Source organism: Microtus oregoni, unplaced genomic scaffold, assembly GCF_018167655.1.
Source record: "Microtus oregoni isolate MIOR12 unplaced genomic scaffold, Mior012 000033F_ref0000390, whole genome shotgun sequence".
Lineage (NCBI taxonomy): Eukaryota > Metazoa > Chordata > Mammalia > Rodentia > Cricetidae > Microtus > Microtus oregoni.
In genome coordinates, this window is record NW_024543092.1 from 4,586,591 (window position 1) to 4,610,656 (window position 24,066).

Here is a 24,066-nt window from a genome sequence, read left to right on the forward strand (position 1 = left end):
CTGATAAAAAGGAACTTGGAGGAAGAAAGGGTTTAATTTAGATCACAGTTTCAGGTTCCAGGCCATCATTTAAGGGATGGGATGTCAAAGAACTTGAAACAGTGCATCAGAGAGAGATACGTTAATGCAAGCATGCTTACTGCTCATCTCTCTCTCTTTACTGTTAAGTGGTTCGAAACCCAAGCCAAGGGAATGATGCTACTCACTTTAGGCTGGTCTTCCCACATCTTAATGTAATCAAGACAATGTTGTAGAGACACTCCCACAAGTTGACCTCATTGAAATGCTTTCCACACAGATTTTTTACTGTGTCAAATTGATGCTTAAAACTAACCAGCACAATCTGTATTGATGGTTTAGCTCACTCCTGTCTAATTCTGTGTAGAGTAAATGAACTGTTTCAGGGAAATGAATCTCCATTAATATCTATTATTTGCTATCTCACACAGCCCAACAGTTTTGAAAACACACACATATACCCCAGCCACTTCCTATGTAGTATCAATTTGTTGAATTATTTAAGAGTCACCGTCCAATTTTTACAGATTGGGTAGACAACAAAATCATGTTTTTTCACATATAACTATATATTTAATTCCTTTAAATATTTAAATAATTACTATACAACTGTTTTAGTGCCTTGAAAAATGAATGAAGATGGCTGAACATCCCCATCAATGACGTCCATTATTCATTTTTTTGAGTTTGCAGAAAAGCAGATGTTTTATATGCAACCTCACTATCACGAACACGTCATCCAGTCAGCAATTTCTTGTAAAGCACCTACAGTGTATATGGCGTTAATATGCAATGCCATGAACTTCAGTCAGATGCCCTAAATATGCCTACTGTTGCAGATGCAGTTTTTAATATCCAATTTGAGCTTTATTTTCACAGCAATGTAAATATTGAGTTATGCAAAGGCAATTATCAGGGTTCCAACTCGCTTTTCCCAATAAAATGCCTGTTGGTTTTATAAGAGCAAATCACCAAGAATGATTAAATTGCATGATTCAGGTATAATTTCTTGATGTGTGTCCTTTCCCTCAGGGTAACTTCGCCCTTTGCCTAACTCAATTTAATTTCTTATATCCAGACCTCATTATGTAAGAATCAGGACATTTGGGTCTTAAACCAAATTGCCAAGATACATAAGAAAATTTACTCATTAAAGTAATAGATTCTAATATGGTCTTTAAGCCTCTACCAGGTGTGGTGGCATATGCTTAATCCCAGCACTCAGGAGCCAGAGGCAGGTGGATCTCTGTGAATTTGAGGTCAGCCTGGTTTATATTGTGACTTCCAGCCTGGCCAAGGTTACATAGTGAGACCCTTTCTCAAAAGCCAACAAACTAAAAGTATGTCAATACTTCATTGTTATTTTTAAGCTCGGTATATTTGCATGTGTTTGGGGTGTAGTTTTCCAATTTATCTGAGATTGCCTATAAACGTGTAATGTTGAGGTCTTGCTCTGTGTTATGAGGTTTTTCTATGGTAGCAAACTGGTCCTTTATGGAATGAGTTGAGTTGAGGATTTCCCAAGCATATATACGCACAATATATATGTGTGCTGAGACTACAAGCATATATCCTGCTGTGTCTAGCTTTTAAAAAGCAGATTCTGGAGTTCAAACTCAGGTCTTCTTGTGTATATATACAGCATATATACATCCAAGTGATGGCCAGACAACCTTGTATGTCTGTTGTGGGAGCTGCGGGTTGTATTCCGCCACCCAGCTCCTGCCACCAGCTAGCTTTACCCAAAATAACAACACATAAACTGTATTCTTTTAAACACTGCTTGGCCCATTATATCTAGCCTCTTCTTGGCTAACTCTCGCACCTGGACTAGCCCATTTCTAATAATGTGTGTAGCACCCCAAGGTGCACTTACCGGGAAGATTCTAGCCTATGTCCATCCTGGGTTGGAGTTTCATCGCATCTGGCCGGGAAAGGGGAGCATGGCCTCTGAGCTCACTTCCTCTTCCTTTATTTTGGGTAAAGCTAGCCGGTGGCAGGAGCTGGGTGGCGGAATATAACCCGCAGCTCCCACAACATATGTCAGTCCTTCGAAATGTCTGTCTTTCTTTCCTTCTTTCCTTCCTTCCTGACTCTCTCCTTCCCTCCTTTTCTCCCCTTTTTATAGGGGGGCAACTGGCTAGTGATCCTGGAAGCCCACATAGTTCCCCCTCCCTCCTGTGTGCTGAGACTACAAGCATATATCCTGCTGTGTCTAGCTTTTAAAAAGCAGATTCTGGAGTTCAAACTCAGGTCTTCTTGTGTGCAAGGCCATTGCCAGCACTTTCCAAACTGAGCTAACTCTTCAGCTCCAAGTTCTAAAATTAAAAGGAAAAATTCTAAATGCCCCCTCTGACCATTGCAACTGTGTGGCTTTCCTTTTCAGAAACACACAGCACACAGCCCCTGTCTGTTAGAGCAGTCACCAGTGAGCAGCCTGAATCAGCAGTTTTCTAAGGGAGCCTTCCTTCCCTGTTAGCTGTTAACCATTCAATTGGCTATATGTGGGCCTGCCTTCTATGTTTGGGAGCATAGATGAAGCCTCTTTCCCAAGAGCTTGAGCTCACAGAATCTATGTTTAGGGGGACATGAGGAAGTTTATTAGTTATCAGTGTGGTGATGAAATAAAGCAGTTCTCAGGGGCCGCATGTCAGATATCCTGCATTTCAGATATTTACATTGCAAATTCATAACAGCAGCAAAATTAGAGTTATGAAGTAGCAACGAAAATAATTTTATGGTTCTGGATCACCACAACATGAGGAAATGTATTAAAGCGTTGCAGCTTTAGGAAGGTTGAGAACCACTGAACTAAAGAGTACAATCATACTTGGGCAAGAATTGGCCCTGTATGAAACCAACCAGTCTCTTCCTGGTGAACCTCTTCTCAGATCTAGGTTGTTGGGTGATGGTTTACTTTATCTAGCACTTCACTTCTTTCTGCTTCATGTTGCTCCTGATGGTTTAGGTACTAAGCATGCATCAGCCACTAGAGTGTCCTTATTTCCGCAGGACTCATTGCCTGATAGCAGAAGTACTATCAGAAGTAACGATTGCCACTGTCAAAAGCTCTGTAGTAGGGACATGGACACACAGTCAGGAAGCATAGATGCATGGAGACTTTGTGCTCTAGCTGGTAAGGAAAGGCTTTGTGAGAGTTCAGGAAATGAGTTCCTAAAGGGGGTTATACAAATTATCCAGCAAAAACCCTGCAAGTTAGTGGTTGTGTTTCTCCAAGAGTATGCCTCCAAAGGGCTGTGCTGCATTCCTCCCTTTAGTCAGCTACTGAGAGCAAAGCTCAAAGAGAAGGAACTTGAATGTTAGCACCTATTGTGTTGTCTGATAGAGACAGTGCTAATGGATTCGCTGAATTAGAGGGATGCAGGTGTGTGCGTGTGTGTGCGTGCGTGCACACGCGTGTGCAGGTATGCACACATGCCTGCATGCCTGTCTGTCTGTGTTCAACTGTGTAGCAAAAAGACTGGTTTATTACTGTGCGAAGTTGGAGAGTCTTGTCTTGCTTTTAGCATTCATACTTAGTATTCCGATTTAGCCTTTATTTTTGATGTCAGTGGGGTGGAACCAAAATGAATTTATACATTTAACTGATCATTTAGGAACATTAGCCAAAACTTTTACAGCACTGTGCACTATGAAGGAGAATTAAAAGAATTTTTTTGTCTGCATACCAATGGAACATAAGCCCGTTTTTCTGAGATTTTTTTTATTGTTGTTTTATTAGTGCTATCAAATTTAATGACTCTCTGCCCTTCTTTGCTATCATACAAAGTGGCTTAGATCCAGACATGCTGATTTAGCTTTGAAAGCAAGTTGGGAGGGGAAAGGGAATAAATTATGTTCTAGCAGATTCTCTTTATATTTGTACCATTTTTTTTTTTCGTGTTTCTATTCTTCAGTAAGCAATGAGTTCTTTTGGGAAGCAAAGGTTAAAGAAGCCTGCTGTGCCAACACTGCCTCTACCCTGCTCCAGTTCAGATGCCCTGTGTCCAAGTCAGCTACTCAAGTACTCCATATGCCTCCACCAAGGCCAGCTCTTTAGAAGGGTCCCCATGCTTCATTAAAGCCTTGTCGTTATCTTGAAATTCCTAATATTTAGATAAGGGGCCCCGCAGTTTCATTACACCCTGCAGTTGGCTGTTTTATAGTTAGAGCTGTTTGCATCAAGGAAATTTATGTATACGCTTCAACAGATATAAGCCATAATATTAAAAGAATAATAAAAGATTCTCAAAACCTTGCTTTAGGAATCTTCTATCTCCTCTACTCATGCGTGGTGGTCCTCACATTGTGTTATGTGTATCTTGTGACTCTGAGTCATGTGCCACACACTGAGTCATGTGCTCCTCGGTGTAACTTGACATGGATGTTAGTGTTGGCTGAGTCTCTTTCTGTGACCCACATTTGGTTCGTGCCTTTCCTGGTGACTCACTAACGGTCCCCTGCACTCCCTTTGTTATTGACCTCTCTCTGGAGTGCCACACCTGATTTCCCCACCCTCTCACGGCGGCTCCTTCTCTTTCCCTTTCTGTTCCATCTTCAAACCTCTTGCAAAACTACACGAGGAGCTATGTTGTGCCATTGTCTCCGTACTCAGTCTCTGCAGAGCTTAGACTCCATCTGCGTGCCAGCCACTCCCAAATTTATGAATGTGTTCATGGGTCACATCTACAAAAACTATAACCTTTGCGTATTATATGGCCAGGATGCGAGCATTGTGGAGCTGGTCTCTAAAAAATTCTACCCAGACTCCTTCATCTCACTTGGTAGAAATGTGATTTTAGTTGCTTAGGTTAAAAAAAAAATCATAACCACCTTGAATCCCATCTTTTTTTATTTAATGTGTTTGGGTTGTCATCAAAAGACAGAATCTGAATTGGCCACTTGTTACCATTCATCTGTCTCTGGGGTTTCCAGCTCAGCAGTCACTGCGCTCCTGTTAAAATAAATCAAACTCTGCAGTGAAGGACATAATCTCAGGTAGGCACGCAAGACCCTGTTTGAGTCCCTGAACCTCCCTGGCACATCGTGCTCATTGCGTTTCTCGCTGTGTTTTCTTGCATCCTAGTCTCAGCCATGCTGGTCTCTTACTGTGATTTCAATCACAGAGCCATGCTGTGTCCTAGAATGCTCTTTCCTGAGGTCTACAAACGTTACTTGCTTGTCAAGGTGCTGAACGGCACCTTCCAGGGTAACAGCCAGTCTGGCAGCCTTTCTTATGTTCCTTCTTTGTTCTAGCATTTTCAGCCTCCAACTGGATTATTTTCTATTCTGTTTGTGCCCACATTTACATATAGCCAATAAAAATTTGTGGAATGCAAACTGAGTGAAATACGTCTAAGGGAACATATCTTTGGATCGGGTGTTCTTTTTAATCTCTCTATGTCTATGCAATGCAATACTTTTTATTTATTCATTTTTACCTTTTAAAAGCACTTTTGCGTGTATATACTGTTTCTTCTGTAAAGACAATGTGTCATTTATGTATACCATGCTAGGATGAAACTTGCACTGAGGTTGAACATGGCCGCGAACTTCTGATCCTCTTGTCTCTACCTCCCAAGGACTTTTACATCTATGTTATGCTGAACTGGGCATTGAACCCAGGACCTTGCCCATGTTAGGCAAGTCCTCCAGAACTCAGCTATAGCCTCAGCCCTGAATCTTTAACAAAGAATAATACTTTCCCTAAAAATATTAGCAAGTGTCTTCCATCAACAGCTAGAGAAAATTTTGCGGTAATTCTATGGAATATCGGAGTATAGGAAAGCTCATCAGCACACTCATGCTTTAACATGGATTAGTTAAGAGGACTCTTGTGTTTCACGGTCAGTCTCTTGCCATGCAGGCCATGTTGGCACTGACCGTGTGGCTCCTGGGAGTATAAGTGTGTGACGCCATTCCCTCTCGAGAAGTCTTAATATCCCCTCTCTTCCCTGATTAATATTGCCCAAATAGTTCACCTCAGGGGTGGGAAAGTTCATGAGGTGAGAGGGAGTGGCCTGGCGAATCTTGGAGACTGAGGCACCTTCTGGAATATGGTTTGTTTTTTTACCTTCTTTGCTGAATGCTGTCAGATTGCCTAAGTGTGTGTTTCCTTTTTCCCTTGAGTACATACTCTAAACATCAGATACGCTTTAAATTAGCTAAATATGTTAAGCTCTCCAATGCTCATGGACTCTCTGATTCAGTAATTTTTGTATTTCTCATTTTATAAATAAACCTAGCCTGGGAGGAATCACTGAAGGAAAACAGTGGAAAGGTTGTCTGTAGTTCCGTAGAAATGAAGCACTGGTTTTTAATACACATATCCTCCCTTTTCATTTTAAAGGTTTATTTTTTAATTATATGTTTGTGTGTGTGTATGTGTGCCTGCCTGTCTGTGGGTATGTGCACATGAGCAGAGGTAGCCGTGGAGACTGGCAGGTATCCATGGAGACTGGCTCATGCCCTGAGACTGGAGTTACAGGTAGCTCCGGGCTACCCTGTGCTAGAGCTTCGATGCCAACTTGGGTCCTCTGGAAGAGCAGCAAGCACTCTTGGCCACCGAGCCATCTCTCCAGCTCCTACATATGAAATTGTTAATAGTATGCTATTTAACAGTGGTAATTTGCTTCTGTTGTGCAGCCTGGAGACTATAATTAATAACAATGTTGACTATAGTTAGTAATGTTCTTGAAAGTTGTTGAAAGACTACATTATAAATGTTATGAGTTGTAAATAGATGTGCCATTCATCAGTGTATTAATTATTTCAAAATAGAGCATTATGTAAGATAGATGTATACATTTTTATTTCTCAATGAAAATAGAAAATAGTTAGTCTAAAAGTTTGCATTAAAATACTAATTTTTTCAATGATTAATGAACTCTATTAGGTATTCCTTTAGTTGTAATTTTCAATCACGAGGATAGTACATTATAGATGTTGTGAAATAGTTAACAACTGAGCCTCGGTTGTTCAAGCCTGTAACCTCAGCTTCTCAGGAGCAGAGGCAGGGGGATCACAAATTTAAGTCCTGCCAGGGAGGTTAAGGATATCCTGGACCATGGAGTGAGATGTTGCCTCTAAATAAAAGTGAAAGCTACTGGGTTTGTGCTTAGTAGTAGAACTTTCTTTTTTTTTTTACCAGTCCCTCACATGGCAAGGAGTGGATAAATATGAGCAAAACAAACTCCTGGCCCTTATCTTTCCATACAGCAGTGATTTCCCACCTTTCTGATGCCGTGACCCTAAAATACAGTTTCTCATGCTGTAGTGACCCCCACCATAAAATTACTTTCATTGCTACTTTATAACTGTAATTTTGCTGCTGTTATGAATTGTAATGTAAATATCTGTGTTTTCCAGTGGTCTTGGTGACCCTTGGGAAAGAGTCATTCAACCCCCAACATGTCATGACTCCTGCTCTATAGCTGCCTTGCTCACGTGGTGTTATCGCCTTCCTTCTATGCACGTCCCTCAGTTTTAGTGGAATGCGTCCTTTTTATTTTGTCTTTTACCTTTTGATTTCTGTCATGCTCATTTTCCCACAATGCTCTGGTGGTCATCATCATAGTAATTTTTCAGTGTTATATAATGGTTCCTAATGTGGCCCTGCCATCGTGGATCTAAATAATTTACAGATATTGGATAGTTGTTTTCAAGATTTTAAAGGCATAAATGATGTTGCAATGGACGCCTTTTTATGCGTCGCTTTTTTTCTGGTTCATTTTCTTACACTCCGTTCACAAGGGTTGAGTTCTTGTTTCATACTGTGTGACCACAGTCCTGGCTTTATAGATTGCCAGTTTGGGTTTCCTAAATGATCAAACGAATTCCTTCCCTCTAGGAAGTATGGCTGCTAAAATGCTTTCTTGTTGTGCTCTCTCCCTTCTTGGGAGGTGGTCTTGCATAGCTCGCACCCAAACTTTGATACTTCTTGGTGGGCACGGGGATTTTTGGAGCAGTTTTCAGATGCTGCAGGTCTTATCCAAGCTCCTTTCCTTTGAAAAATAATGAAGAGAAGAATTTGGGGGCTGTGTTTGATTTAGCCCTGTCTAAAACGGCAGGGAGAAAATTGCCCATAGTCTGTTGAACTTGCTGGAAGAGAAAGTTTCTATTTATAGCACATGTGATGTGATCTAGTCAGCCCACGGCCTTCATAGCTTTTCTTTGCCGTTAGATTTAGACTTTTATTTTTCTTAAAAAAAAAAAAAGGACTAAGTTTATTTCTCTTCTTTCTAAGAATCTAAATGTCTTACGACATAGTTTTATATGTACTCAATATTTCAGCTTAGTCTTGGAGAACCACAAAGTCTCACAGTCTTCCTAACTAGATGACTTGAAGGTTAGAAGAAACATTTAACTTCAGTTTTTCCTGCCCGGGAGAACTGGGGTGCTAGCAAGTTTTCCCTGCTGTAACAAAATACTCGAGGTAAACAACTTAGAAAGTACTAAGGTCCACTTTAGTTCCTGCTGTGAGAGGTTCCAGTCCGTGGCTCTAATCTCAGGCATGGGGTGAGGGGTCAGTATCACAGAGGGAGGTGCATGGTGGCTGGAAGCTGCTTGCTTGCCCCTGTCTCAGCTCAGTCTGATGGGCGCCAAGTTCAGGACAGAAGGGCCCAGCAGAGGTTCCTCGCTGCTCTCCAGCTCATCTCAAGCCTGCTTTCTTAGGGAGAGATTTGCAGCCTCTATGTGTCCTTGGTGCCGAGCACAACAAAATGCACCGTTTGCTTGGCAGCAGCTTGCCCATTACACCACACCGAGCTGTGCTCTGGAGGAAAACGAGGAACTGTGATTGACACGCGGTAGTTGCTGACCTCCACTAAGCCTGTCACTTCTTATACCACCTCACCTTCTAATCCCTGGCCTTTCCACTAAGTTCTTGAATGTGGCAAGAAATGATCCCCGATCGATAAACCACAATGAGGATTCTCTGCATGTGTTTAGAGTTGGATAAGCAGCAGTCCATCCTGCTGCCTAGCACTCCGGGACAGAGCAGCTGCTACCAGAGCCTTCCCTGCTGTTCCCTTGCTCAGGAAGATCAGCTCCTGTTTGTGTTTCTCAAAGCTTGGTGGCCATCATTACATTCTGCCGTTCTTCCCCCCGCCCTCTTTTTAGATTATAAATGTCACATGATCTGTAACTATGTCTAATCAATTCTTTATATTCAGTATGGGATAAATTTGTGTCTTAACTTTCTTATTTGAATGGAAAACTCTTTTGCTCTTTGCTAGCCCCATAGCCTGGGAGACAGTAGAACTCCCCTCCTCAAGGCAGGTTTTCACTGTAGCCCAGGCTGGCTTTGGAGCTTTCAATGTTCCTACCCTAGTCTCTAGAGAGCTGAGACTATTATACCCAACCAAGTGGACTTTAATGTTTTATGGACAGAAAATAATGTTTGTATTTGTCCTTCACTGCTCTTGACTCTTGACAGAATGGGCTCTAGTAAACATTTTAGATCATGCAGGTTTTAAAATCCTGTGTCTGCCTTTCCTTGCAAAGTTATCGTGAGTTCTCTCAGAGTTGTCTTCTTTCTTGCACCAGTGGAGTGTTGTCGACCACGTATAAGCTGAACATTCCCTTTAGAGTGGTTTTCCCTGAAGAGCATTAAGGGGTTTCCCCCATATTTGATGGAACGGTGTATTAGTTCATTTACTTTTGCTGTGACCGAGGACCAGAGACTGGACAATCTAGAAGGAGAAGTAGTTCGTTCATCTCATAGTTCTAGAGGCAGAACCATCTCCAGTGAGGTCCTCATACTCCATGCATGCCAGTGATGGAAGGCAGTCGATGCCTGTGACATCAGGGGACACGACAGAGGAACATAGCCTGCTGGGAAGTAATTGGACTTATGAGGATTTGTCAATTTCTGGGAGAACAAGTCCAGTCTTGCAAGAGACATATTCCCTCTTAAATCCTTATATTCGACCCCACTTCACTACCAATCAACTTCAGCGTGAGTGGTGATTGTGCCAATGGAACATGTCATAGGCAGTGTGACACGTTGCCGCCTGAGTGTGGCCAAACTTTGGTTGGCAAAACCACCAGGTGTGTACAACACAAAGAAGGTTAGGTTTGCCCGGCATCAGTCCCGGCAAACTTGGTGATTCAGGGTCTAAATCACTGTCACAAAAGCAACATTGACGTGGTGTAACCTTACCAGTCTCTAAGCAGCACCCACTTGGACACGCCTCAAGGTCTGTGAAATGCCCTTTGAGTAGCTGTGCTAAAAATTACCACTCCCAATCCACTGGTCTCCTTCCTGCTTGTCCTATGTATGAGCTTGCTGGAATAATGGATTATGTCTTCCTCCAAAGCTGACATGATTGCTCCTGTCGTCAAGTGATGGAATATAGTTCTGCATTGTCCTTTGTAGGTTAAGGCAGGGTACCTACCCAGGTTGTCTGATAGCAAGGGAAGAAGAGTCCAGAGATAGTGGGAGGATCTGTGGTGTTACTGAATATGCTTAACACTGGAGATAAACTGTTACACACTCACATACACATAGACACACATATTAACATATATATGATAGATACCATGTGATATATATGTATATATACATATTAGAGAGACTAGAAAAATATATGATATGCATATATATTCTCATATATACATATATACACACATATATAATAACACACACACACATATATGAGAGAGAGACTAGAAAAGAAACATTACCTGTAGGATTTTTCTACTCTCAGAACAAGGTATTTGCATATCATTAAGTTTACTCCATTAAGTGTATCTCCATTAAGTGTATGGTTCAGCTGTTGCTATATTTACTAATTTGTGTGGGCACCATTGATTCCTAAATTTAACGTTTCATTACCTTTAAAAGAATGGAACAAAAAGTTCAGGCTTAGCTTTGGCCATGTTGCTGCTGAAGTCTTGATGGCCTGCCGGACTGCATCGTCTGTCTACACCATTAGCGGTAGATAGATCCTTTACAAGTTAAACCTATAAACTTGTAAATCGCGCACATGTTCTCAATGCTGGAAGCATCCCTTCCAGTAGAATTGCCAAGCCTTCCCTGCACCTCTGGCTGCTGAGGGCTGCGAGCCACCTACCTCGGGGCTAAGATGCAGAGTTTAGCCATCATCTAAGAGTTGGGAAAAGAGATTGGAAATGAGTTTGCTTTAAATAAGAGTGCCATGGGCAGACTGAAGTGAAATCCTGTTTATGCCCAAGGGCTGGTTCTGGAGTACTCAGCCAAAGCAGACCATAGTGTCAGCTTCTAGCCTCTCTGTTAGTTCAGAAGGTGCCCAACTTTCTAAGAGATGGGAGGTTTCACCTCATTTCTCCTGGTGAGATACCCTCCCTCCCCCGCCCCCTCTGGAAAGGTTTTATTTTGTTTTGTTATTTCTGTTATGATTCACTAAACCCAGAACCTTCACTCTCAAAAGCTGGAAAAATACTTTATAGTTAATGAAGACATGCATTTTAAGTAGCTAGGAATGACCTAGCTCTTTTTCTCCCTTCCTTTAAGCATTGAGTTAAAAGGTGTTTGTGAAATTCCTTTCTAGCACTCTATTGTTTGCCCTTAAGCACCAGTGTCTTCCTCCAATCTTCCTTTGCATAGTTCCTGTGGTAGTTTGGAAGAGAATGGCCCCCCAAAGGGAATGGCATTATTAGTAGGTGTGGCTTTGTTGGAGTAGGTGTGGCCTTGGAGGAAGCGGCTCACTGTTGGGTGGGTGGGCTTTGAGGTCTCCTCTGCTTAAGCTACTCCCAGTGAGACAGACAGTTGTCTGTGGCCTGCAAGAAGTTGGACTCTCAGCTCCTTCTCCAGCTCCGTATCCGCCTGCAAGCTGCCATGCCCCTCCCCATGATGATAATGGACTCAGCCTCTGAACTGTAAGCCAGCCACCCTAATTAGATGTTTTCCTTTATAAGAGTTTCTGTTGTCATGGTGTCCCTTCCCAGCATAGACACCCTAAGACAACCCTGATTGACTTGCGCTTATTCATGATTTCACAGGACTCAGGCCCCTCGGTGTATAAGGATTTAATGATTTACCTAGTAGCTTACCACATTGTTATTCAATGTGGAACCTGCCTAATGGAGTTTCTTTGATTAAGCGTTTGTATGGCTGAGTGCTTTGAAGTCAATCTCTAAAACAAAATAAAACAAAACAAGCCAAAGCACAAGTTGGAAGTAGAGAAGAAAGAGCAATCTAATCCTGGCCCAAGAAGCACCCCCAAATTTCCTGCTCTGAGACTCTCTGTAGATTTTGGTTCCATATTTGCTGTAAGCTGATGAAAATGGCTCAAAGTATTTGCATTTTTGAATGTATTTATTACGTGATGTAATAAAGTATAGTTTTACAAAAAAGATGCCCAGTCTACCTCCGTTCCCCTCAAGTTTCCAATCCTAGGCAGCTACTGATCTACTTCCTGTGTCTGTGGACCTGGTTGGGGTGGTGAAATCTTACACTGTAGGGTTTCATCTACATCATTTTGCCGAGCATATTTGTCATGTTTATCCAGTGGTAGCCTGTATGAGGCTCTAACTCCTTTTCCTTGCTAAGACCCATTGTGCCAATCTGCCACATTCTGTGTATCTACTGCTCAGTGGATGAACGTTTGGTTGGTCCCTCCGTTTGGCTGTGATGTCATGCTACTATGAGCATCCAAGTGTGTGTTTTATGTGTGCAGGTGTTTTGTTTCTGGGTGTATCTAGGTGTGGAATGTCTAGTGCACAAGGTAATTCTGTGTTTAGTATTTTCAGGAACCACCCAACTAAAGCGTCATATCCTTCTCCCATCTTCCACTAACTAGTGTGTGAGGGAGGGTCCATGTCCTCACATCTTTACCAAAACATGTTATTGTTTGGAAGGAAGATTGTTTTCAGTAAAAATATAAAGTCATTAATATAGAAAAATTCCAATTACGTTATCTTCTACTCATTTGAGGTGGCTCACAAATGAGTCATGTGATACTAGGAATGGGATGCCACTTTGTAGCTTTGTATACAAAACAACTCACTGGAGATTAATTGCCTTATCATTAACGTTCTCCAGGTGCTTAGGAAATGTGGATCTTCTTTTATGTCTAATGATGGCCTGATGATTATATGTGTAAGGCACTTGAAAGTTAAGTCTGTTTCTGAACGCAATTAAGTCAAATTGAAATAGGACAAATTGGATAACAAAATTAAAATTTCAAAATAGTAGTGGCACGGATATAATGTGTGCGGTTCTCTATGCTATTGAGGAGAGAGTTCACACTAGGGTGAGAGGCCCAGCATTTTATTTACTTAGGGTGGCTTCCGACTGCCCATGCTTGCTATACTTCTTACTCGGGCATAGCACATCAGTTTCCAGACAGTCGCCTGCAAGCCTTTTATGCAGGGTGGTTTTTTTACTTCTTTTTTCTTTGACATGTTGTATTTAATGTGTTGAGAAATGCAAATAAAGTAGGAAGATTCTCTAATCCTCAGACTCGGTTTTTTATTAATCTGACAGACCCAACAATATTGTTAAGGAAAATGTGTAAATCTGAAGTCACTTCCCACCCCAGTTGTCTGTCCATCACCCATTGTTAGGCATCAGAAGTGCAAGAGCACTTATATGACTTGCTGACTCCTCCTTTGCCTCCATCTTGAGCCTCAGCGGCTGCCATATATAGCTGCTGAAGGTGTGTGCCTGCCCTGATGTGTACAGTGGGGTCTTTCTTCCTGTTACCGGTGAATGATTCCCTCTGTGGGAAAAACTTTTCTCTCTTTGCAAGATTCGGATGAACTCTACTATCATGAGAGAGCCCTTTAGTGCTGAGTTCAGTGTTTGGCTTCCCGGAGAATAAGATCCAGAAGTGTCTGGAATGTACTGTATCTGAGAGGGACTGAGATTAAACAAAACATTAAAAGCAAATGCATGTTGCAAGGAGGGGCCACTTGTTGGTCCCGAAATAATCACACAGAAACTATATTAATTAAATTACTGCCTGGCCCATTAGCTCTAGCTTCTTATTGGCTAATTCTTACATATTTATTTTTTAAATTTTATATCCCCAAAAGTGGTATTACTGGGTCTTGAATAAGGTTGTTTTCTAATTTTCTGAGAAATCACCACACTGACATCCAAGAGCTGTACACCTGGCACTTCCACCAGCAATGCAGGAGTGTTCCCTTTACCCCACAACCTCTCCAGCATAAGTTGTTATCAACTTGGCCATTCTTACAGGTGTAAAATGGAATCTCAGAGTTGTTTTGATTTGCATTTCTCTGATGACTAAGGATGTTGAACACTTCCTTAAGTGTCTTTCAGCCATTTTACATTCCTCTGTTGAGAGTTCTCTGTTTAGGTCTGAACTCCATTTTTTTTACTGGATTATTTGTTCTTTTGATGACCAATTTATTGAGTTCTTTGTATATTTTGGAGATCAGACCTCTGTCTGATGTGGGGTTAGTGAAGATCTTTTCCCATTTTGTAGGCTGTCATTTTGTGTTGTTGATCATGTCCTTTGCTTTACAGAAGCTTTTCAGTTTCAGGAGGTCCCATTTATTAATTGTTTCTCTCAGTGTCTGTGCTGCTGGGGTTGTATTTAGGAAGTGGTTTCCTGTGCCAATGTGTTCAAGTGTACTTCCCACTTTCTCTTCTATAAGGTTCATTGTGACTGGCTTTATATTAAGGTCTTTGATCCATTTGGACTTGAGTATTGTGCATAGTGATAGATATGGGTCTATTTTCATTCTTTTACATGTTGATATCTAGTTATACCAGCCAGCACCATTTGTTAAATATGCTTTCTTTTTCCAATTTGATATTTTTTGCTTCTTTGTCAAAAATCAGATGTTCTAAAGTGTGTGGATTAATATCTGGTCTTCGATTCAGTTCCATTGGTCCTCCTGTCTGTTCTTATGCCAATATCAGGCTGTTTTCAGTACTATAGCTCTGTAGTAGAGTTTGAAGTCAGGGATTGTGATGCCTCCAGAAGTGCTATTATTGTACAGAAAACTCTTACATCTTAATTTAACCCATTTCTATTAATCTGTGTATAGCCACATAGCTGTGGCTTACTGGCTAACATTCCCAGTGTCTGTCTGCAGCAGGCTACATGACATCTCTCTAACTCCACCTCCTTTCTCCCAGCATTCAGTTCTGACTTCCCGGCCTACCTAAGTTCTGCCCTGCTATAGGTCCAAAGCAGTTTCTTTATTCATTAATGGTAATCATAGCATACAGAGGGAATTCCTACATCAAATACATACTGTCCTTACATAGTAGAGGCAATAGGTCTGGGAAATACAAAGCCAGGGACACAGTAATGGTAACACAAAATATAGGAAAGGAGAAAGGTGTCTGCTGCTGTAATGATCACATAGTGGTGTGAACCTCAGTTAGAAGGCATCTGTGGTCAAGAGTGTCTACAGTGTGACTCTCTGGGGAGAGAGCTCTCTGAGCACAGTAAACAGCCAGCCGAAGGAAATTGCTGTGCTGTGAGAGTCTCCATGTATAATTGATGAAATTCCTGCCATCTGGGGAAATTGATTAGTTGGTTTCCTCAGTAGATTTTCTGTAGACAAACATATATTTCTAATGGGATTTATGAGAACCTAAAACTTACTCTAAGAACAACTCTCTGTCCTCTTGGCTCCTGTCCCCCCACCCCAGGCTCTTTCCAAGGCACAGGAACACTGCTGCTTAGGTCACAAGGATCATCTTCGGTGCCACAGCATCTGGCTGAACCCCTGTGGGACATCTCCCCATAAACACTTTCCTTTTCCAGGGGCCCAACACCTTGTCCGATCTTCCTCACAAGACTCAGTCTTCTTTCCGTTCTTTTATGCATATCTGTTGATGTTTTCTAGTTTCTCTTTAGTGATGTCTCTAAGATACCACTGCCTGTGGAATTTTCTCCCTGCTGGATAAGCCAGGGCAAAGGGATGGTCTTCTAGGACCTTTGCCTTTTCTTCATCACCTTGTTCTTGAATGGTTACACTTCTGGCATGTCCCACCCAAAGGAAAATTTCAGCAGAGCTCTGTGTATCATTTTATGAATCCTCACTGCTTCTGTATTAACTGGTTATAGTCCGATTTCAATATTCTTGACTTTTAAAATCTTTAAAAATATGTTCACTGCTTTTTCAAAATTTAGATCAATGTGATATTCTTGTACCATCATTTTATATTTATTTACGATGGTTCTGGAAGTAATTACTAGGGATGCTTTACAACTCTAGATCTGTATTTATTTATTTATTTATTTTGTATACAGTATTCTGTGTGTATGCCTGAAGGCCAGAAGAGGGCGACAGACCTCTTTACAGATGGTTGTGAGCCACCATGTGGTTGCTGGGAATTGAACTCAGGACCTTTGGAAGAGCAGGCAATGCTCTTAACTACTGAGTCATCTCTCCAGCCCCTCTAGATCTCTTTTATATAAATATATGAAAATCTTGTTAAAGATTTTGCACCAGACAGCTAAATGCCTATATGCATCAACAGATTGATAAAAATTCTGTTTTGTCTCATTCTCTTCTGACCCCTTTCTTTCCACATATCAGAACATGAAGTGTCAGAAGACAGATTTGTTTTATTTCATGGGACTGTCAGACCCTGGCACAACATGAGTTGCATTTCTTGAATAGGAATGTTGAAGGCTGTGTGTACCTTAGCATGACCACTTAATACTCAGTTGTTGGGGGTGTTGCTGACCTGTGTTCACATCCCTGTCCTATGTGATAAATGTTAGGCAGTACACATAAACTTGTCTCTGGATCTTTATGAAAAGTTTTTTTTTTTTTTTTCCCTCCTGTGTCCTTATATGTGATCCCTGGATTGTGGATCACTTACTTGGTAGGTGGGTTAGGTCTTGTTTTCAATCTGTTAATTTTTACCAAATTAAATAATTGGTACATCATCTAGAAGTCAAATAAACTTGGTTCTTGTCCTAGATGTCCCCTTTCTTCTCTACCTGTAATAGCCCCTTGTAAGTGGAGATTGGGCTTTAGTTTCCTGACTCCCTAGACCATATCACATAGAAACTGTTAATTACAACACTGTTTGGCCAATAATTTAGTTGTATTCCTAGCTAGCTCTTACATCTTAAATTAACCCATTTCTATTAACCTGTGTGTCACCATGAGGCTGTGACCTACCTGTAAGGTTCCGGCGTCCTTCTTCTTGGGCAGATACATGATGTCTCCTGACTCTGCCTTCTTTCACCCTGCATTCATTTTAGTTTTCCTCAACTAGTTCTATTCCACCCGGCCATAGGTCAAAGCAGCTTTTTTATTTAACCAATGGCAATAAAATATATTCACAGCATACAGGGGGGCATCCCATATCAGTCTCTTTGGCTTCATGACTCGTGTAGCTCTCCTTTGTATCTTCCTATTTCTGCATATGGTGATTATTCTGATACTTTCATATTTATTTTCACTTTTCACATTTTACTCATTGTGCAAGATGAGCATTTAGCCTCCAAGTAACTTTTCACCCTAGCCAGTCATGTCAAACACTGTTAAAATATTCAGTTATTTCTAAAAGGACAGACTATTGGTTCTACAATGCCAAAGAGAAGTATTTTAGTGAGAAAAAAACTCCTGAATTTTCATAGTGCATTGCCACTGAATTGCTCTATAAGGAGATTATTAAGGCCTGGAGATGTGTATTTTAAAGGCTAGCAACATAAACAGCGGCTTTATTTAGCAACAGTATTAAAACAGTGCACGAGACATCTTTGCATGTTGGTATCTTATCCCCTAGCAAGATTGGTGGTTTTAAAATCCTTGCCAACTAGAGCCTTCATCACCAAACATTTCAGAGGAGAGGGGGTGAAAGTTTATCCCTACTTGAATAAATGTGCCAAAGACAAGTGGTTCTGAGAGTCACAGATTTGCATGGAAACCCTCACCAGGGATAAACAGTAGTTGGCTGAGCATGCGAGACGGATGGACTGTGTTTTAAAATAATTGGAGACTGTCTTTTATGTGTTCTCTTTGGTTTAGTTTTGATTTCACATAATTTCATTTGTTGCTATCTCTTAATTTTTCTCAGAATATTCTAAAGAACATAAAACATTTCTGAGGATGGCATTACTACTTGTGAAAATGCCTTATTCATTGTCATCCGATGCAGTTTTCCTTGTCAGTCTTGAAGAAGTGTCTTAGAACAGGCTATTATGTTTTAGCAACTCAACACAGTGGGGATTCTCAAAATTCATACTTGGTAAATTTGAATACAATATAGCCAAGTCCTGCACATTACTATCTTAAGGTTTCCCTCCCTCCCTCCAGCCTTTTCTTATTTGCCTCCACAGATATGAAATCTTCAAGAACCATCTTTTTGGCTTTTATTCACGCTTTTAATTGTTCCTACCTGTACAAGATTTTCACTCGTAACTCGGTAGGAATGGTGGTTTAAGCCATTCATTCCCTCTGCAGCTGCAGTCAGACGTGGTCAAGCTAAACATGTTCTTTTATTTACTGAGCACGTGAGGTTGCTAACACTTTCCACTTGCATTTCTTTCTGCAAAGGTGCTGAGACGTGAGCTGAAGGAGAAAGAACATTCTGTGCTGAACGCTGTATACCAAGCTCGAGTTTTTCTGGCTGATCAGCCCATAGAGGCCCCCGAAGAACCACGAAAAAACCTGCAATCAAAAACAGGTCAGACTGGTTCTTTCCTATGTCATAAGAAATCCATGTTTTAGGGGAAAAAAAAAACCAATAACAACAACAACAAAACAAAAAAACAAACAAGGAGCATTTTCTTTGATGTAAAAATAACTACCTGTTGCATCTGGATATTTAGCTTGAAATTGAAACAGGGATTTCTTTACTAGGAAGTAGCAGTTCATCACGTAATAAATTTAAGAGAAAATTTCTGACGTTATCTTAGGACCACCATATCATTATTAAATCTTGCACTGTTGCTAATAAAAGCATTCTGGTGTAATAAAAAGGAAGAACCATGCAGAGCTGGAGACACAGCTCAGTGGTCAAGAGCACTGTGTGCTCTACCAGAGGACCTGGGTCCAATTCTCAGCACCCACATGGTAGCTCACAACCCTCTGTAACTCCAGTCCCAGGGATTCTGATGTCTTATTCTGGCCTCCAAGGACACCAGTTTGCAGACATACATGCAGGCAAAATACCCATACACAAATAAAAGTAAATAAATCTTTTTACAGATGTTGTTCAAAGTGTTTTTCCATCCCCTTTCCACAGGAAAAGCGGCTGTGCAGAGTGGCTCACTGTGTCTAGCAGTGTGGGTCACAAGCAGTGATTGCTTGTAAGGGTGGGGGGCACAGTAGGAGCCCTTCCCCCAGTGAATCTGGGATTATATACATATAGCTTACCCCCCCCCCCCCCCACACACACACAGTGCATTCATTGTGTTTGCCACCGCCGCCTTTTTTTTTTCTGCCCTTGCTCCCACTGTCTGTAGAATCTGCCTGCTGGAATCCCAAGTCAGGTGAAGTCTCACCTCTTGTCAAACTCAATCACTCAAGGCTGTCGTTCCTTTTTTTTTTTTTGAGACCAAAATTCTTCTGAGGGTAATTGACCCTTTTCTTCACTGGGCTCTATCTACATCTGCGGGTCCCTCTGACTTGATTTGAAATTATTAGGGAAATAATTTGCATCTGGATTAAGCACGTACACATTTCCTCTTACCAGTGTTGCAGATAATCTGCCGAGGGGCAGCTGTTTCCCCAGCCTTTGGATGACATTCAGTGTTTGAAGTAATCCAGACATGATAAGGAAGACTGTGATGCATAGGCTATATGCAAATACAATGCCATTTCATCTGAGAGACTTCAACCTCCACTGTGCTTTGGCACTTGTGAAGTGTCCAGGGACTGGTGTCCTGCTAATAGGAGCTGAATGTTCCCTGTTACACATGTATTATTTACACACCCACCCAGAGCATGCACATGGGTGTGCAAGGCCCACACGCCGCTGTTAAATCCAGGTTCTCAGCCTTGTACGTATGGTAGTTATAGGCGGCGGCAGCTGCTTGTTTGCTTGCTCGCTCTCTATCTTGAGTTGGAGGGTATCTCTCACTGTATAGTCTCAGTTGCCCTAGAACTCACTCTGTAGACCACACTGCCTTGGAATTCACAAAGATCCACCTGTGTCAGCCTCTGGAGTGCTGGAGTGAAGGACTTGCACCACCGTGTCCAACTGCAATCCCTGGTTTCAGGAGCGGTTGCCCCACTGTATTTTTCTATGTGCAACACATAATGTTGTCCGTGCATTATCCGCCTTTCTGTTCTGAACGATGAGCGACTCTCAGAGCATCTGACCCTGTTCCTGTCCTGGTAGCACTTCCTCACCGATGTGCCATGGCATACTGAGAAGTTCTCCGGTCTTGTGTGACATTTAAGATCTGTGTGATCAAAGCTTTCCTATGTAGTCTTAAAGCCTGTTCAAGTTTTCTTCTTACTCTTGTCACGGCTCTTGTTCATGCTGTCACAAAAATCCTTGAGTGATCGTGGAACTGTATCGTCATGGTTATTCTGCATGCTCTTACTCTGTTTCTTTAAAAATCCTTTGCTGAAGCTGTTCTAGAGAATTCTGATAAGGAAGACTGTGCTGCATAGACTATATGCAAATACAATGCCATTTCATCTATCTGTTCTTTAGATAGAGTGTTTGAATGGTTAAGACCTGCAGAGGTGAACCAGTCAGGAACCTAGGGTTCCTGAGGGAAATTACCTGCTTGGGTCCCAGCCCCACCATCCAATTGCTATTGTAGGTTTTGCCCTTTTTTTCAGTTCCCTGTATTGCCCTAGGCGGTGTGTTCCCATGTAGTGTGATGTTTTCCTCTTTTGACTTTTTGAGAGACCCACCACTCAACTCCCAAATAAATTACACACAGAGGCTTATTCTTACTTATAAAAGCCCAGCCTTAGCTGGCCTTGTTTCTTGCCAGCTTTTCTTAGCTTAAATTATCCTATCTACCCTTTTCCTTCTGGGCTTTTTCCTTTTCTTACTTCTGTATATCTTACTTTCACCCTTTACTCCATGGCTGGCTGTGTGGCTGGCCCCTAGAATCCTCTCTCCTCTTTTTTTGCTCCTTCCCCTTCCTCATTTCTCCTGTTTATACTCTGCCTGCCAGCCCCGCCTAACCTTGCCCCTGCCTCGCTTTGAGCCTTTCAGCTCTTTATTAGACCATCAGGTATTTCAGACAGGTAAAGAATTGCAGCTTCACAGAATTAAACAAATGCAACATAAACAAAAGTAACACACCATAAAATAATATTCCCCAACATTCTCATTTTACTGACTTTATCTTGTGCAGTGCCTTTATGCATGAGCACTGGGTTAAGTTCATAAAGGACGCTATATAAGGTGTGAGATAAAGCTGTGTTTGTTATTCTGCCTTTATCTACAGTCTCCTCCAGGAATATGTTTGTGAGATGAACAGTTCGTAGTCATTTACTACCAAATTTAAAGCAAAGGAAAGGAACCGAATTATAGAGAATTCCTTGCAAGAATTCATCTCCTCAGAACTTGCTTTTCTTCAGATCTTGAGTCCCCAAAGCAGAACTGATTACCGCTGAGTGCAGGGATGGGTGGTGGATTATTGATTTTTTTTCCAGATGAAATGAAACCAGACACCAACTACTTAAAACAAATGACCAGTGTTTATGGAGTTTCAGCCTCCTGCTGCCTGCCTCTACTTCCCCTACAATTTTTGCACCTTGCCTTAGCAGTTCTGTCCTCCGAGTTGTTTAGCCCAGAGCTCTCTTCATCTTCGTGGACTTTTTGTTTTCCATCACCCAAATCCATTCGGTCAGCAAGTCCCATCCTCGCTACATTGAAGCTACACCAGACTCCCTTACCACTGCATCTTACTCCAGCCCCACCACCTCTCGCTTGGATTAACAACTATCCTTTAGGTTTAGCTCCCTCCCCTGCCCTCCTTTTAACACATTTCCTTCCCAGCTGCCTGGCCAAGCTACTGAAAATGTGAGTCACGTGACTTCGCTGCTTAGCTGGACTCCTTGGGTTGGCTCACTGCTGGCTGGTTCTATTGTCATCTCCAGCCTGGTTTGCATGTTGCTCCCATTCTGGCCCTTATTCCACTCTACTGACTGTGTGGCTGTTTCTTGAGTAGCCAGAGTTGCTCCACTCTCTAAATCTTTGTGTGTCTCTTTCCTTTTCCTGGACCATTCCTGCCCCTCATCTAGTCTAGATCGCTGTGCTTGGTGCTGCCACCACTACCTGCCCCCTAGGCCCCTCATCTCCCCCCTGCCCCTCCCTACTTCTCCCTCGTCCTCCCTCTCCCTTTCCTCTTCCACTTGGGTCTTTATCCACAAGTCTTGTCCTTAGTTAGTCCTTCCCTAGTATCCTCTGCTACAAAGTCTCTCCTCTTTACCGTTTTCTATATTCCCTAGTGTTTGCTGCCCAACGTGTTCTGTATTTGCTCTGTTTGCCACATGCGCTTTCAGGCCTTCCCTCCTACCCGGAGGAGTATAAGCTCCGTGAAGATGGGACACTTTCTATTACTGAGTACTTTAAAAAGGGTGTGTGTGTGTGAATAATTGAGGGGAGGACACAAATCAACATCCTCAATCATTTTCTACCTTATATTTTTAGAATTTCCCACTAAAAATGATGGTCACCTATAGGCTTGCCTGGCTAGCTGGCAAAGTCGGGGTCCCCAGTCTTCACTCCCACAAGCATATGCAGTATGGTTATGTATGCACAGACCCATGCCCAGCTTTTTGCCATGGGTCGGTGCTGGCATCTGAACTCAGTCCCTCCCTCCCTATTTCCATAGCACACACCTTTCCCACAATCCATCTTTTTCACTGATGTATTTTGTAGTACCTGGCAGTGCTGGGTACCTCTCACCTAGTTATTGAATGAAGGAATGTGTCAGCAGACCAACTGTGAGGATGGAAGACCCCCCCTAAGATATGTTTCCTAAGAAGGATTTAGATTAGTTGGAGATGGAAGCTAACGAACACAAAGAGGTCAGAAAACAAACGAGCGCCACTACCCCCAATACCATGTTTACAGGCCCAGGTGTGTTGTGCACCATAAAGGACAGAGACATTGAGGGTCAGAGTGGAAACAGTTGTCCCTAAGCACACTCTTGAAACGAGGGAGGAGGCGAGCAGATTAGATGACAAGGGACAACCATGATGCAGACAGCAGCATGGGCAGAAAGCGAGCAGGGTGTGCTGGGAGGTAGCTGTCTGTCTTTGAGGGTTGAAGGCTTATGCCTGAAGAAGATGAAGGGGTGTGTGTGTGTGTGTGTGTGTGTGTTGACTCGGATATTGGGGTACCTGGAAAACTGGACAGAATTTGTTACTTCCTACAGTGGGGAAAAAGATATTACAGTTTTGTGTATTTAAACCTGGAGAAAGGAAGTTCGCATGGCCTCATGATACTGAAAGCCTCGCGCTGGGCTGCTTTTCCTGACTCCTTGCCTCCCCAGGACGTGGCAGAAAAGTGAGGGAGGATGTTGACAGTGAGATGCTTTGGTAGCCCATATGAACAACTTCCCATCTTGAAAGCTTGACACTGCTGTTGGCACTCCTCGGTAGTCAGCCCTTTAAAAGTTTAGAAGAAACTCCTGGCGCGTCTTCCCTTGCTGTTAGGCTCACATATTGCTCAGGCCCAGTTTTCAGACACCACATCTGGTGGCTACCAAGAGAAAGAGGTTCCATACCAGTTTAACTTCATGAGTTTTTCCGCTTCGGTCCAGTTTGGTTTGGGATGGTGAGCAACCAGTTCCCACCCCTCTTTTCCCTTCATATTATGTTCTGTAATGGGAGCTGATTTTCCCCGCTGTTAAAAGGAGATGGAGGAAAATTATCCCTAATAGCTTTTAGACTTTTGTTGTTTACTGTGACTTACGCACAGTTGCTTCGGAGGCAGGGGCTATTTGAGCATTAGCCTTCCCATGCGATACTAAAGTACTCAGCGTTGGGCGCATTAGCTGAAGCCGTATTATGGTTTTTCAGTTCCAGTTAATAAGCCGTTTTTGAATATGCTCTGTGTATTGTGCCCTGGGGTACAAAGATAGATCCATCTCTTCTTAATTTGGGAAAATACTTTTCTCCATCATTTTTCTCTCAGATGTC

General features: G+C 42.1%; 1 protein-coding gene across 5 annotated transcripts in view; it reads left to right on the top strand.

The window, feature by feature from the left end:
• Utrn (utrophin) overlaps positions 1–24,066 on the top strand; it is a 519,634-nt gene that overhangs the window by 381,094 nt on the left and 114,474 nt on the right. For all 5 annotated transcript variants that reach the window (XM_041680416.1, XM_041680414.1, XM_041680415.1 and 2 more), the window contains one exon: positions 18,502–18,631. In XM_041680416.1, coding sequence (XP_041536350.1) covers positions 18,502–18,631 — 130 coding nt within the window. The remainder of the gene's footprint in view (positions 1–18,501; positions 18,632–24,066) is intronic.